We start from the raw sequence: 17,500 nt of genomic DNA on the forward strand, positions 1-17,500 counted from the left end.
CATTTTCAGAAATGTACACGCTTTTTTTTCATTTTTTTTTTTAACAGGCTCACAAAGCGGCGCAATGCAACGCGCTCTGATCTTTCGCTGCTCATTGTACAACAACATATATACAGTATGGGGCTTAAGTGGTTAGACATGGGAGGACAGTTACCTGGTGTCACTGAGCTGTATCGGTAGCAGTGCTGCCAGGTGGGATTCTGACAGGTTAAGCAGGTAATAAACCCCCTGCAGACAGACTGGAGCAGGCCAGGGAGGAGGGGCGACATGGGAGCACGGCCCATAATCAGGACCAGGTCCCTTCGCTGTGAGATCCGGGCAGGGAAGACCCCGGCCACGGCCGTGGTGCTGGTCCGCTCTATAACGCAGATCAGGAACAGCTTTACCTGATTAAGGGGACTCAGAGGAGGGAGGGAGGGGAGCGAAGGGGAGTTGAACGAAGGGAGGAAAAGGTGGAGTAATAATGACAGTGCTGAGCAAAGCGGTGGCACCCGGGCTTTATATGTCACCAACACTGGATAATATCTCCTGTTGACAAGACAACTGGAAATGATATCATATTCCACATCCTTCCTCGAACACTCCTACAGTACTTACTGTAGTAGATAATTTGCTCCATGCCTCGCACCAGTGGTAGAAAGTACTTGTGAGGTACTTTTACTTTACTGTAGTATATGTCCAAATTTCAATACTTACTTAATTCTACTCCTCTACATCTCAGAGGCAATATTAAATTTTTTACTCCATTATTTGAAAACTCGAGCTTTGTAGATTATAAAAAAACATACATTTACCACTTCAGCCCTATTTAAACTTTGGCTATTTGAAGATGGCCCATCTACAAACTCACAGCAGGTTGTAGATCTGCTATTTTAATCTAAAGCTTCCGGATCAGAGGACAAACGAAAAAAATATGATCACATATAGTATCATTTTTCTCTGCTTTCTGTTCCCAGTTATATTCTATTCAACTGCCCAATAACTAAAGAATGGAACATCACGGTAACACAACTTTGTTTCCCGATGAAAGTAGAGAGACTCTTCTTTCTTTTTAGATATTTGGTGTTTACATACTGTAGTCATAGAACAAAATATTCTGTGGGTCTTGAAAGATTAGTAAACACACTGGCAAGAACTGGAGACTGTTCTAGAGAAATTCCGGGCAGTTGATATACATCTTAGACATATGATACCATATTTTGTAGTCTTTCTGGATTGCAGTATTGATACTTTTTTCCACCACTGCCACTCACTTCCACTCTGTTGAAATACACAGCTTTTTCAAGGCTGGCTGTGTGCGTGTGTGTGTGTGCGTGTGTGCGTGTCTGTGGGCGCTATTGAGGGAAAGTGTGCGTGAAAGGTGCTCATGCATGTGTGCCTGCCTGCATTTCTTGGCAGCGTTCCCGTTCATGTTATCCAGCGCTCATACAGTACCTGTGAAGGAGACAGGCTGCTTAGAGCCCCCCTGAACACTGACGCCTTGAAGAGACCATGAAAAACAGCTGCACTTGTTTTCGGGGGCTTTCAGCAGCTTCCTGCTCCCATCGTCATGACCAAGTGGAAAAATAGGATAATGGAAGTGGTGTAAAACGGCATTGAGTTAATTCATCTGTCTGTGTAAATTCCAGTCAAGTGTTTGAAGGCCAGAATAGAGAGGCAGGATATAGAGACAGAGATACGGAGAGATGAGAGATTTCAGGGTTTATATGGTTGGCATGGAGAAAAGATTCTATTAAGCTATTCCACACTGTCACGTTAGAATGTTACATTGAGACAGACAGAAATTGTGTGTGTGTGTGTGTGTGTGTGTGTGTGTGTGTGTGTGTGTGTGTGTGTGTGTGTGTGTGTGTGTGTGTGTGTGTGTGTGTGTGTGTGTGTGTGTGTGTGTGTGTGTGTGTGTGTGTGTGTGTGTGTGTGTGTGTGTGTGCACGTGCGCGCATGTGCATGTCAGAAGACACAAAGTGATATCAGTGAAAACAGACCCAGCTGTGATTTAACAGGTCTTTGCATGCAAAGCTCAGTGATTAGATGGAGAGAGAGAAGAGTTCAAATAGTGGCTTATGAGACGTGGTACAATGCAGCATCTCATGGATTAGATAACATAAGATCTGCCGGTTGAGTGGAGCACTGGAAGCCATCTTCGGTCCGCCTTGAAGGGGTGCACCATGTTTATACAGGCTATCAGTAGTACAGTATGTCTCGATGACGGTATAGGCCCCAGGCTGACAGTTAATTTATTCAGTTTGGTTCCTGCTTTGAAATAGTTTAAGAGCCCCTGGTTTCACCCTGACAAGGGCTAAATAGTCTGTCAGCACTATATGGCCAATCATAAAAATGGATAATAGATTTCTGTCCCATTCATGAATGGAAGGTATGCAAAACTTGGAACATGCATACACACACATGCATCCATACTCATAGAGTTCTAGAGAAGGAATAGCTAATAAGCTATAAGTTAAGTGTACATCTTAATGTGCTACAGTATATTACCCCACAGTGAGGTAATATTGTTCTGGAGCTGTAAAATCATGTTTTTATCACCTGCCAAAATACCTTTCCTCTCCCTTTCCTGTCCTATATTCTCCTTAACTCTCCACTTCATAAACACAAGTAATTGTATGCATAGGAGATACTCCCATCCTTTATGGAGACCTGGACTATAAAACATATTACTAGCTTGTTAATAAATATTGTGATATTCTTTTTCACCTTTCTCTAACGTGATATAAAATGTATATCACGTTAAAGAACATACTATGTTAAATACACTCAAAACCCCAAAAGCAGCCCTATACTACTATTTATGAGGTAACATATTATTCTGTAGCATCACTTTAGTTAGAGGATTCGTCCTCAGGAAGCCCGCTGAGTGTATGCTGACTGAGCCATTGGCTGGGAGCTGCCTCTCCTTATTCATACTGACACAGCTAACTCTTTCTGGATGGAAATACCTTGCATCGCCAGCGACCTTTATTATCCATTATCAGTGATACATGATGATAAGTTGACACCGGCTGCTGATTTAATATTATTTGGTAATACTTGTACGGTGGATATATATGTGGGGCGACACATCAGGGGAGTTACGTTAACTTGTCATAAAGCTTCTCTGTCAACACCATTGTGAGCACGGAATTGTAACATCGTTTCATTCTGTCTCTCTCTCTCTCTCTCTCTCTACCCCTCCCCCCTCCCATTTCCTCCAATCCCTTCCCTTCCTCCTTCGCTCCGTGTCCATGCCTCCACAGCTGAACTGAATGTTGAGCTATCACGTCCCCTCAAGATCAACCCCACGCTGGCCAAGCTGGAGCAGGCTAAGTCCTACCTGAGGAAAGTCCTACCAGAACACATGCTGCACGACTCCTCCAGTAAATCAGCCTCTGCCTGCTCCTCCCCTCACTCCTCTCCCGCCAAGGCGCCCCCCGCCTCGGGAGCACCTCCCAGCAGGACCTCCCCCTCACACCCCGCGTCAGCCCGGCACCATGAGGCCTCAGCCCTGGACCACGCCAGCAGCAGCCTCAGGGCGTTGGCCCAGTCCTTCCACAAGATGTCCCTCCGCACTGAGCAGTTGATGGTCGTCATGGAGACGGAGGCTCATCCCATGAGGCCCAGTGTGGCGGTGTCGGTGTCGGCCATGACGGGCAGTCTGAACATGAAGCTTGGCCCCAGGATGGAAGGTGAATGTTAAACACCATGGCTTTTTTTTGTTCCTAACGTACAATGTTATTATGGCATATTATGTGAAATTGCAGTTATTGTAGAATTTATTTTGAAGCATGAACCATAGTGCAGTAGTCTCATGCCGCCTTCGCTGTGCCCTATTCGGACTCGCAGTACTAATTTATCCTCCTCAAGACCTTTTTAAGTTCTTCAAACAACAAGTGTGTCAGTGACAGGTTTTTTTTTACTCTCAAGTTTGAATAGAAACACTAAACCTATAGTTGTCATTGTCTTAACCAACAAGAAAAGCCGTCCACTTACAGCTAACGTCAATGTGGTATCACCTGAGAAGTCACCCTAATTTATCCTCCTCAAGACCTTTTTAAGTTCTTCAAACACCAAGTTACAAGTGTGTCAGTGACAGTTTTTTTTTACTCTCAAGTTTGAATTGAAACACAAAACCTATGGTTGTCATTGTCTTAACCAACAAGAAAAGCCGTCCACTTACAGCTAACGTCAATGTGGTATCACCTGAGAAGTCACCCTAGTCCCATAATGTGACCTGGTAAGCCCTCGTTTGTTTTCTGAACTCCACCAGGAAACCATATATCCCTGTTGTCTAGCCCTCTGAGGCATACCTCAGGTCGCATGGCCTCCTAGGCTTAAGTCAGCCAGAAACATCTTTCTGTGGTTAGAACCACTACAAAGCCTCCACGTCTGAGGAAATGACCCATGTTGCATCACTGTCATTCACCCAGCACCTAGCTCACCACGCAACCCAGCAGGAATGGCCACAGCCCTCTAGGAAATTCTATAGAATTACAGTTGTGCCCTAGCTCAGAGAGAAACGTATTTTTTTTGGAGTTCCATTTTTTATGCACTGGGATAAAAGTTTATTAGCAACAAAAAATAATTTTTTTGAAATGTTGGTTAGCAGTTTTGTTGCTCTTTCCAAATGTGTGGTTGTGTTGCATTTGCAGTTTGCTGGTCTCAGTGAATTATTTTACTTTTTAAAAGCTCTGTATTACAATATAATAGTGCTATACAGTGCAGGTATAACAGTGTTCGGTACATAAATTACACGTTCGGGTGGGTCGCCAATTTCATCCAATCAGGAGAGAGAACCCATTTACAGTATAGTGTTCCAATTTCAATTGTGTCTCATCACTTCCAATTTCATTTCGTCCTGTATAGGAGTTCTCTCTCCTGATCGGACGAAAGTGGTATACCAACCTGAAAATGTATATTCTAAAGATCTGGAGAGATTGCTTTGGGTATAGAGCTGTTTAACACCGATTTTAACAAAGAAATAACACTTATACCCCCTTTAAATGATTATTTTTAAAACAATTGATAATATTCAATATTAATATTCAATATTCAATATTCAATATTCAATATTCAATATTAATATTCAATATTGCCCAATATTAACAAGATTGGGCAAAATCTAGGGTTTGTTTAATTTCAGACAAAGTTCACAGATACATTGGTTTGCCAGCTTTTAAAGGTCTCACCTTGCTCACAGAGACTACACTGCTCTGGTTTAAACTGGATTATGCAGAACTGCATTTTGGCCAACAGGCTGACATATAGAATTATAGAGAGGTCAAAATGTATTATGACTCTAATTTACCTTTTCCCCCCTAGACTATACTAATGTTCCCTCTCTTTTGGTCTCTGTCTCTGATGCTTAGTCAGCCCGCACGCACGCACACACACAGTGTTAGATGAATGTGCTATTTATTTGTTTCTATAGAATTTGTCAAGGTTACGTACGTTGATAGTGAGAGAAGTTGCCAGCATAAAAAAGCCAGCTAACATCAGTTCTAATATCACGTCTAATATTGCTGCTTTGCATGCACGTTAGCTAAGCTCTCCTCAGCCAAAAACAAGGAGAGCTGTCCCTAAACTGTAAAGTGAGAAGTCCTGCTTGGTCTTGGTCTTGGGTGTGTGTGTGTGTGTGTGTGTGTGTGTGTGTGTGTGTGTGTGTGTGTGTGTGTGTGTGTGTGTGTGTGTGTGTGCGTGTGCGTGTGCGTGTGCGTGTGCGCGTGCGCGTGTGCGTGTGCGTGCGCATGTGATGTTGAAGTTGATATCGGGAACAAAGCCCAGCCCTTCATCGACAGCTGCTGTTACTATATTGTTGCCCTGTTCATTCCATATCCAGTGGTTGTTGGGTTTGTCTCTCTTTGGAACGTATTGATAGATTTCACCGTGCACGGAGAAGGACAGTTAAGAGGCAAGGGGATTAGAGCCCAACCAATTCCAGACCACCAATCACTGATGTTTTGACCGATATTTTATCCTTCTATGGCACAATGCCACAAAATTGCTGTGCGTTTCTGTGTGTGTAGTACGTACTGTATCTTGAGAACTGCCCGACCGATCGACTTGGAAGTGGGGTTGGATCAGCACTCAGATGGGATTACTATATCTGTATGGGCATACAAGAGACACAGGCAGAAAGACAGACGTCTCCATTATGGATATAAAAGGGACACAGGCAGAAACACAGACGTCTCCATAATGGATATATTAAAGGGACACAGGCAGAAACACAGACGTCTCCATAATGGATATATTAAAGGGACACAGACGTCTTTATAATGGATATAAAAGGAAACAGACAGACGGTTGTAATGGTTATTGCATAACCTGGGGGGCATGTGTTCACAACAGGAATCTTTCCCAACTTGCATCGTTCCCGAGTAGGCTGGTGCCCAACGTGCACGCAAATACATGAATAACTATAGAAGAAGTGATCCTCGGTGCCCAGGTCTCCACCAGGATTGATATTTGGATAAAATCTGAAGGACTAATATAAAAATGTGTTGCACATAAATGGGCCTCTTGATGGCGCTTGAAAAGGCAAAATTGAAAAATGGCGTTTTTTCCTTTCCACTATAGGGAATGTGCATACAAAGTTTGACGCAGATCGGTGCAGCTATATGTAAATATAAAATGTGACTCTGCCTGTTATAGTGGCTGATTTGAAAAATGTGAAGTGACATTTCTTCTTTCCTCAGTCTAGTGGGAATATGCTGCACAGTTTCACCACAGTCGGACACTGCGTTGATGATTTGCTGCATTTTGTACAAAACGGGCCACTCCTGAAAACTTTGGAAGCCAGTCTTAGCCAATCAGGATGGAATATGAAAAATGAAACAAACCCATCTTGATCACATGACTATAGAGATCATGTGTACCGATTTGCGTGAAATTTGGATAAATGCTGAAGGAGTAATATAAACAAATGTGTTTTACATTATGTGGGCCTCCTGGTGGCGCTATAAAGAGCAGATGTGAAAGGTTTGACCTTGACCTCTAGGGAGTGTTGCATACAAGGATTTACACAGATCGGTGCAGTTATAGGTAAAAACACAAATCAGCCAGTTATAGCGCCACCATGAGGCTGAGTTGAAAGTTTTCAAGTGGCATTTCTTCCTCGGCCTAGTGGGAATATGAGTGCACAATTTCAAATCACACAAGGTGTTCATGATTTGCATTCGCAATTTAGCATTTTGTTCGAAACTGAGCATGAACCTGCGAACTTTGGAAGCCAATCTTAGCCAATCAGGATGGAAAAATCTGAATGACCCGTTTCGTTTAATGGCTATAGAGAGACTGTATACCAATTAGTGTACCAATTTGCGTATTATTATTATTACATATGAACTGAACCGTGTGTGTGTGTGTGTGTGTGTGTGTGTGTGTGTGTGTGTGTGTGTGTGTGTGTGTGTGTGTGTGTGTGTGTGTGTGTGTGTGTGTGTGTGTGTGTGTGTGTGTGTGTATAGTATATATATCAAATTATAAATGTTTTTAAAGGTTAAAAACATGCCGATACTGATGTTGTCAAAACAGTCAACTAATGGCTGATATATCAGCTGAAGCTATATACTGTACTGGTCAGGCTCTATGGGGGATGACATGCAACATGCACCTACTGTATATAGGCCTACTGTACTGGTCAGACTCTATGGGGGATGACATGCAACATGCACCTACTGTATATAGGCCTACTGTACTGGTCAGACTCTATGGGGGATGACATGCAACATGCACCTATATACTGTACTGGTCAGGCTCTATGGGGGATGACATGCAACATGCACCTATATACTGTACTGGTCAGACTCTATGGGGGATGACATCTCTGACAAGCAGCATGTTAACCATCCACCCTGACCTCACATGTACTGTAAGCGAGCTCAGCTACAGAGCAGACTCAGTGCTCAGAGAGGGAACGGGACATAACTGGATCTGGCCTCCTTAAGTGCCTGCATCTGTTTTACAGATGTTGTTATATAGGGTTACTTCAGATAAAATGATTGTCGAAATTTTTAATTAAAACCTCAAACAATTTGCACTTTGTTTACTCGAATCTGCATAACTGCACGGTGAGACAATACTCAGCGCGGCTGCCCCGTGCTGATTTTCACCAGCGTTGCCGCTTTCATCTAGGATTGATGTGTTGACTCTGATAAACAGAGTTGGAAGCGGCGGGCCATGCGACGCAATGGAAAAAACAAAAACAAATACGAGTTTAGAGACTATTGTGCTCGTATGAAAGCTAATCCCCTCAGTCTGCCGCCCAGCAACCACAGCTCCCCCTTTCACTTTAGGATGACTATTTTTAGCCATGCATTGCACATTGTACACCTTTTGAATATAGTGATCCTTCACAGATCCTTTTTGTTTACAATAAACACAGAAAACTTATAGATTACAGCTCAGTGATTGCATTTTTACATGGATATTGTTTTCCCTGTGACTGCCAGAAAATTGAAACAGAGCAGCTCCGCTGTACTGAGGACATTACAACATGCTCCAACCCAAACCCACTGTACTGAGGACATTACAACATGCTCCAACCCAAATAAAGATGTTGGGATCAGCAGCGTTGGTGTTTATAGAGTTCCACTCTGAGTTCTTTGAACCACCGATCATTGTTACTGCAAAAAGAACACAACAATGACAACAACGTTGAACCAGTACTTCTGAACATCATTTGTACTGAACATCATTTATACTTGTGAATATAATCTGGTCACTCTATCCCACTCTTTCCGTGGTTTAAATGTATCAGTCATCACAACTGATTTCAGTCATTTGGATTCCTATAGAGACCAACCTGTCTTACTCTTGGCTTTCTCTAAAGAAAGTACAGTACTTACTTCATCTATACATACTGTACGTAGGCTACTAGCTGACAAAGTGCATGTCGTTATCGCGCCTTGTGAGCTTATACTGTAGATTGGATTTTCGGTGTGCAGCACGGCACGCAACTGAGTAAGCATAACCCATAACTCATGTAGGCAAGTCCTACTACAGTAATAATATATACACTTATAGATACATTATCTATTATTATTTATCTATTATTTTAAGATGAAAGAGTATTTGAATTGGTCAAACTAATAATGTTAAGAATCACTTCCATAACTGGTTGGCTGTACGTAGAACAGCACAAACATATAATGTTTACCGATATCGGGACCTGGCCTAACAGAACAAGTTTTGTTGTTTTAATCCTTGAATCTCTTTCTCTCACTTGATCGAGGCACTACACAATGTAACTGTTGTAAATGTAATGGTAAAAGGGAATATCTGCACTATATAAATATAAAGTTTGAGTATGTTTTTTTCATAAAATCACATGCACCTAGAGAAACTAACGTGTTTGGGCACGCAGGCCTTCCTCAGCGTTTCAAACATTATAGCAAAGTTAATGGTGTCATAATTTGCAGCAGCACTATACAGTATTTGATTAATGGGTTCATTCAGCTGCCCTTGCTTAGATAATTTTTGATACATTTTTAAATACGTTGAAGGGTTATAAATAAATACATATTGTGGCGCATTCATGGAAAGTAAGTAAGTAGCCTTGCGGCCCATAGGGCAGGATCCTATCTCCTGTTTCTGTAGCATGAGGCAGCTTGATGTACAAGTACACCCCCTGGACATGACGCTAGTATGTCGCAGGGACTTACCCCCAATCCAACCCTTGATTCTGAGTGTCAAGCAGGGAGGGTCCCATTTTTAGAGCCTTTGGTATGACCCTGCCTGGGATCGAACCCGACCTCCCAGTCTCAGTGCGGACATTCTAACCTCAAGGCCACTGAGCTTGTTCATGGAAAGCATCCTTATATTTCTTTTGATCGACAAGTGTAAATTATAAGTTCATAGCCGGAATAGAACACATATTCCCATGGAAAGTATGGAAAGTTCACACAACGCAGAATGTCCTCCTGAAACATTATTTTTATTGGGACAAATGTGTCTCTCTGTCAACAGAATAGCATGTTTATCTCACCACTGCAAGTTTTCACTGGCTGTGGATACGTTTATTACCCTTATAGATCTTTATCACAAACAAAAGCATGCACGCTCACACACACACACACACACACACACACACACACACACCTCTTTTCCCAGCAGAGTACTCTAAATAGTGTTTCCAGATTTGTTGCCAGCAAAAGGAGACAAACTGTCTCCAATTACGCAGACAGATGGACGGTGACATTAGACGAATCCACCAGTTGAGTTTAGCCTCCACTGCTCTGCCTCCATCACTCACCACCCCGGCCCCCGGTCCAAACGCTGCTCCATACCTCAGAAAACGGATACCTTGGAATTTTATGATGATAAAGGTTGGGATTCCTGTCCTGTAAGGTTGAGCGTTCGGCCCGCCTCGATAAGTCAGATGGAACGACCCCCTGGGGAGAGACCAGTACATGAGAGATGTGAGACAGAAGAATGTAGTACTACTGCTGCTGCTGCTGTATTGTTGTTGTTATAGCTCTGCTGGTCCTCACTGTCAGCCCCAGATTAATGGACCTCAGGATGATGCCACTGGGCCGAGAGAGAGAGACAGACAGAGGGAGAGAGAGAGAGACGGAGACGGAGAGGGAGGGAGAGAGAGAGAGAGAGAGAGAGAGAGAGAGAGAGAGAGAGAGGAGGTGAAGTGAAGTGAAGTGAAGGGTGACAAAACAAAACAAAGGGAGTTATGAAAGAAGGGAAACCAGGGAGGAGGTTCATGATAAAGAAGGACAGCAGGATGGAGAATGGAGGGAAGAGAATTAAGGGGAAGGGAGTGAGAGAGGCGGGAGGGGAAGGGCAGATATAACAGGAGTTCTGAAAGGAGGAAGAGAAATGGGGAAGTGGACCAAAAAAAAAGTGGATTAATGCCGAAATATAGATAAAATGAACAGAGAGGAGAGGAAATGGAGGGGAAACAGATGAACTGTAAAGGTTGGTAGCGGAATGAAAGAAACAGACAATGATGGACCAGTAGAAAGAGAGAAAAAGGGAGAGAGAGAGCGGAGAGAGTAGGAGGAGAGAATGAACGGGTTAAACAGAGAGGCCGCAAAGCGGAAAAAACAGACGGAGACAGAGGGACCCTCAGTTGGAACAGCAATGCCTGATGTATACTTGGTTGTGTGCCCAATGCCATGCTGTTCGCCGAAAATAGGCGATCTACGAGTTCGCAAGCTTGTAGATCTGCTATTTCCGGTGCTTGACGAGGGTGACGTGATGTGCAATCAAGTATAAAAAAAGACTTCAGAGAGGTCTCGTCTACCGTGTTTCACCTTCACCCCTTCTCCCTCATCAGCATGCATCCATGTTGCCGAGGGGTGAAGACCCTGTCATCCGACCTTCATCCAAGGACCCTCCGGGGGTCTGTACCTGGTCATGGCACCCCCCCTCCCTCCCCATCCCTCTGCCAGGGGACAAGATGGAGAGAGAGGGGATTAGGTTGACAGTGAGGTGTGTTACCGGATCCTGTGTTAATGAAAAGCAAGTGGAAGACCCTGCATTCCACCCTCCGTCCCCGCTCACCCACTCCCCAAGGTAGAGGGGCATTTATAGTTCAATGAAAGAGAGAGAGAGAGAGAGAGAGAGAGAGAGAGAGAGAGAGAGAGAGAACAGATGTCTTAAGGTCCATGAAACAAGACCCTCCCTAATCTCTCAGTTCTCAGTCAGGCTGTAGGACCTGCCCATGGAGCACCCCTGAGCTCCCAGCAACACACATATACACAATGTGTGTGCACCAAGTTTGACCATTACTTTCACTCGGGCATGCACTATACAACTACACAGTACACACACACACACACACACACACACACACACACACACACACACACACACACACACACACACACAGTTCTCTCCAATCCTATAGCCCCCTGCAGACTCCGGCTCTATCACAGTGATTTACTCAAATAGGCTCGTAAAGGAAAACTTCTGTCTATGGAACAAAGCAAAAGCTACCCATTAATTATTTTGAAGTCACCCTTTTTTCATGTGTTATTTTGTTTCCCTGGACCGATACGTGAGTTATGACCGTGTCAGTTTGTTTACTCTGCAGAAAGAGAGCCACTCTCCCCCATTAATCATATTAATTTGTTTCAATAGTCTGTGGGGAGGCCCAACGCAACATGGAGAGATTTATATTTGGAAGCATACCCTGCTGTGATTTGGCAAGCTAACCCGGCTATAACATTGTTTTCAAGGCTTTAATAAAATAATTATGTCAGAGGTGAAAATTGAGGGGGGAAATAAATACATATATACAGGTGTGTGGGTGTGTGTCCCCTAGGGTAGGTACCCTCACTAAAAACATGCAGTAATCCTGGTCTCTAGAACTACCTCCCCCTGGCCAGCCGGGGCGCCTGATGGAGGGGAAAGGAACTGGTCGGAATAACGTGTTCCTTCCTTCCTGTCAGGTGAAAAGAAGCAGCTTGGACTCCTCATGCATAGAAGGAAGCATGAGGTCAGTCCGCTGCCCCCCCAGGTTGGCAGAGGAAGTGTAGCGCTCAGGATGACATTAGATAATTGACACTGGGTGAAAAAAATGGGTTTAAAAAATTATATAAAACTAGATTAAGTGCACCTCGGGGCCCTGTTCTCCACCAGGACAGGTCAGGTTGTGGCCTCCTGGTGGCGTTATAATAGACCAATGTGAAAAGGGTGCCATTTCTTCTTACGCCTTGGATGGCAATTGGATGATTTGAGGCATTTAGTTCCAAAAATGTGTTTTGCTAAAATCCACCTGTTGGTGGTGCTATAACAGGCCAATGTGAAAAGAGTGGGATATATTCCTTAGCCTAGTAGGAAAGTCCATGAAAGATTTCACGTAAATTGCACGCTGCGTTCATGATTTGAGCTGTTTTGTCCCAAAAATGTGTTTTGCAAAAATCCACCTGTTGGTGGCGCTATAACAGGCCAATGTGAAAAGATTTCACGTAAATTGCACGCTGCGTTCATTTTCTTTTTGTTCAAAATTGGCCAATCTTGCAAACTTTGAAAGCCAATGTTAGCAAATTAGGATGGAATATGAAATATCGGACAGATCTGGCTTGAACACATGACTATAGAGATAGTGTGTAACGATTTGCGGAATTATTGGACAAAATCTGGAGGAGTAATATAAAAAAAATGTTTTTCCAAAGTCGGCCTCCTGGTGGCGCTATAACAGGCCGTTCTGGAAAATTTGGGGCAGAGGTTCATAGTTGGGAGTGTGTGTGCAAAATTTGGCATCGACCGGATTAACGTTGCCGGAGATTAGCTGTACACGGACGGACGGACGGACACACGGACGGAGTGCAAAACATACTCTCTCCCCATGCCTTCGGCCTGATGGAGACTAAAATAATAATAATAAACATGTACCTGTCCTTCAAGGTAATTAAACTATTGTACCTGTCCATGAAGGTAATGTTTTCTATGTTGCTTCAGTACAGTCTGAGATGTATGCAGCAGTAAGTCATATACAGTAGATTAGAAATACAGTAGGTGTAAGAGGAGAGATGTGGGATTGCAGTGGTGTAGGCCGTTCAGCCCGTTCTCTCGTAGTCTTTTCTCTCTGTCCTTCAGTGGATTCCATTTCCAACAATAGCCTTTGTCTCCTGAAATCTGCAGAGGCGGATTTAGACAAAATGTGTCACAACAATCGTCCTCTCCATTTCCTTACATCCATTCTATACAGTATGTACTGACTGTATCACTGTTGTTCAGTCTCCAAATAACACCAAAAAACTGCGCAAAGATTTGTATTAAACAGACGTTATGAGATGAGCTCTCGAGCGGTGCCATCATTTGCTGATGTGGTGCAACTGTCACTTGCTCCATGTGCAACCCATTAGCCCTATCAGTTATTTTTAACTGCCTCGCATGACGCATTGCTCCCTGTGCTCCCGTCATGTTCCACAGTCACTGTCCCGATCCCTAGCCACTTTCCTCTAGCGTCCTATAGTGGTCTTGTGGTAAATGAACTGTGTATTACTGTGGTAAGTGACAGTATATTACTTCTATTACTCTCACCAGCCCAGACAGCCCTCAGGGGCCGTCGCTAGTTAGGTAATGACTCCTTTAGGTTTCTCCTAATTGATAACAGTGAGTCCCCGAGCATAAATCAGCCAGGCAGTGGTCAGATAACGGCTGCCAGGGAGAAACCGACACGGTAAATCAACGCTCCCTATCCTATCTAATCCCTACCCCAGCGTTAGCCAGAGATGTATTTCACTTCACCATGATTTCATCCCACCCCCTCTTCAAACTGCACCAGAAAGAGAGTCGCCGGGTGTCCCAGGGTCATATTATGTCAGATGGTGCGTGCGTGCGTGCATGCGTGCGTGCGTGTGTGCGTGCGTGCGCTTCCATGCACACTGCAGGCTAGTATGAGTGAGGCTGAGGCTCGCCACTGGAGAGCAGAAGCCTTAGTTCAGAATGGTGTGTGGCAAGTGGCAACTAGCCAGACACGTATCTTTGTACTGTGCCACTGACACAGTCCTGTCATAGCAGTCTGATGTTCTTCCTGCTGTGCCACCCACACACCTAACACCCTGGATTACACGCTAACCCCCCCCCTTACTGCTCATATAGAAGGTCATTCTCTGGTTCCTTAGTTACATGGTTGTGTGTGTCCGTACTATACAGTATGTGAATGCGTGCTCCGTTTCTGTGTTTTTATCTGTCTGGGTGTTTGTTGTCTGTCAAACTCCCTAAACAGTCCTTATACTGTAGCTGATCACGATATTTTTTTCGGTGCAACTGTGTGTTAGTGTGTGCGTATGTTTGTGCTTAAGTGCATGTGTCTGAGCGTCCGTCCGTGTGTCTGTGTGTTCCTGGCCGACATTTCAGGACATTTTGGACATTAAACCAGTTAGACATATTCAGGTCGATTAACCAGTTCCAATAATATTACATATAATATTACAGTTTTATGAGCTGGGGGCGTGTGGTATGTCATATAGCAATTTTGGGCATGTTAAGAAGCGCTTTCGACACCCCGTGGATTGCGCAAAACGGTCTTGTTTAAGGAGTGTTTGAGACGTACCCAATCAACCGTGTCCGTACTATTCTCTTTACCAGTCAGCTGATGTCACATACAGAATGCGCACTTTGGGGATCGTGGTATTTAATTACATTTCTTCAGGCTGGCGCCATAGAAGACATGACATATGACTTTGTCACATTTGGGTTAATTATTCCTATTGCACTGCATGCTGTCACCTTTATGCCTCAAAATAATTTGTTTCTATTGAAAAAGACCAGTAAAATTATATTTTAATTTGAATTATAATTATATTATATTTGAAACTAGAAAAAGTGCCCTTCCGGGCACAGGTCTCCACCAGGTTATCCACAGATCCGTGCAGTTAGAGGTAAAAACACTTTTCGGCCAGTTATAGCGCCACCTTGAGGCTGAGTTGAAATTGTTCATGTGGCATTTCGTCCTCGGCCTAGTGGGAATGTGGGTGCACAATTTCACGGAAATCACGCGATGTGTTCATGATTTGCAGCATTTTGTTTGAAACTGAGCACTCCTGTGAACTTTGGAAGCCAATCTTAACCAATCAGGATGGAGTCTGATAAATCTGAAAGACCCGTTTCGTTGAATGGCTCTAGAGAGACTGTGTACCAATTTGCGTGATGTTTGGACAAAATCTGTAGGTGTACTGTGCAAAAACGTGTTTTGCACAAAGCGGCCTCCTGGTGGCGCTATAACAGGCCGTTCTGGAAAGTTTGGGGCAGAGGTTCATGGTTGGCATCCAGGGAGTGTGTGTGCAAAATATGGCATTGAAAAACTTGTTTTGCACAAAGCGGCCTCCTGGTGGCGCTATAACAGGCCGTTCTGGAAAGTTTGGGGCAGAGGTTCATGGTTGGCATCCAGGGAGTGTGTGTGCAAAATATGGCATCGACCGGGTTAACGGTGGCCGAGATTAGCTGTTCACGGACACACACACGGACACACGGACGGACGGAGTGCAAAACATACTCTCCCCACATGCCTTCGGCCTGGTGGAGACAATGAGTAATGAGTTGAATGCGTGGTGCGTAATGCTGTGGCCCGTGATGGTATATGGTCTTCGCTCGTAGCATTTTATTGAAGAAAACTTGAATCGGGTGTGATACAGCGTATGAAAGCAAACTTCCCAAGGATTATGGAGATGTTTTTATTTTTTTTAAAGGTTGAGAAATGAAAGAATTATGGCCGTTTCTAATCTCAACATTTTACAAAAAAAAGACGCAACAAAAGAGCTGTTGCCATGTCTCATAGAAACAAGTAAATATGTCAATAAAAATAATCCCAAAATAAGCGCATATAACAGGGGTCTGTAACCTATTTTAAATGAAGTGCCATGTTTTTATTTTCTAGATAGTAGCCATATCCAGATTAATTTGAATGACACCACATTAAAATAAAAAAACATATTTTGATTGTCCACAAATATAAAGTTCTTCCTTCTTTTTAAATATGTTCTTGCACGTTGTTATAATGATCATTATATATCCCCCTGCAGTCAGAGTTCATAGTTTTAATGAATGAATGTGATGCATTGTGAGCTGGTAGATCTGCTATTTTCAAAAGTAATCTTGGAAAAATGTAATTACATTTTTGGATTAGCCGTCCTTAGTTGGGCAAATGCATTCATCTGGGGATCCTTGACATGGGAATGTGCTGTGTGAGGATCACTGGTTTAAACAACATTAGGAGAAAAGCCCAAATAACCACTTTAAAAACAAGAAAAGCATCACAACTAGTACAACTACCAATATTTACAAGCAACTTTACAGAAAAAGAAGCCGCTTATATTAAACAGACATGGCAACACTCCAGCAGCCTCCCAGAGCCGCTCAAGTGTAAAATCAAACAGTGCTTTTTGCATTTATGAGGTGGTCAGACCCACGTCTAATCGTTATGCGCTGAGTGTTTTTAGGTCAAGGGGCTTAATAGCAAATTGCGCAAAGCGAAAATAATTAACATATGGACACTCCCACAATGCTGAAGCACTGAGAAAACTGTTGCGCCTTTTTTTCGTCCTTTTTTTCTCTTCAAACTAACTACGGTAGCGGTGGTCTCAAAAGCATAAGGAAAACTTTGACTGGAAAAGACTCGCTCAGCGTATAGAAAAATAAGTAAAACTCCTTAGACTGAGACTTAGAAAAATATATTTTATTTTATCATGCTGTGCTCATGGTGCTCTGTGCTCATGGTGCAATTAAAAAGCAAACGTTTCGGTCCTCAGACCTTCGTCAGTGCTATGGTTTTTCACAGACAAAGAACTTACTTTTAAACAACTCCAAAACAATACAGCTCAGGTGCTGAGAATTACTAATTGGTGACATCACCTGATTGTGGGCGTGGACATTACAGAAAGGATATACAAAATCACAGTTATATAGGAAACAAGTCACATGTTGACAGACTTATATAATCACTTTTTGAATATAACTTTTTACTTTATAGGTAGCACTGGAGGGAGAGATCTTCATTTAAGCCACCTGGATTGACAGACTTTAAATAAAAAATCCATCTAGATTCAGTTTG

General features: G+C 43.3%; 1 protein-coding gene across 2 annotated transcripts in view; it reads left to right on the forward strand.

The window, feature by feature from the left end:
• Positions 1-17,500, forward strand: part of vps13b (vacuolar protein sorting 13 homolog B) — a 457,445-nt gene that overhangs the window by 329,916 nt on the left and 110,029 nt on the right. For both annotated transcript variants that reach the window (XM_083761686.1, XM_083761685.1), the window contains exon 38: positions 3,249-3,677. In XM_083761686.1, the coding sequence (XP_083617812.1) occupies positions 3,249-3,677 (429 nt within the window). The remainder of the gene's footprint in view (positions 1-3,248; positions 3,678-17,500) is intronic.

This window comes from Protomyctophum parallelum (genome assembly GCF_964188405.1).
Source record: "Protomyctophum parallelum genome assembly, chromosome: 3".
Lineage (NCBI taxonomy): Eukaryota > Metazoa > Chordata > Actinopteri > Myctophiformes > Myctophidae > Protomyctophum > Protomyctophum parallelum.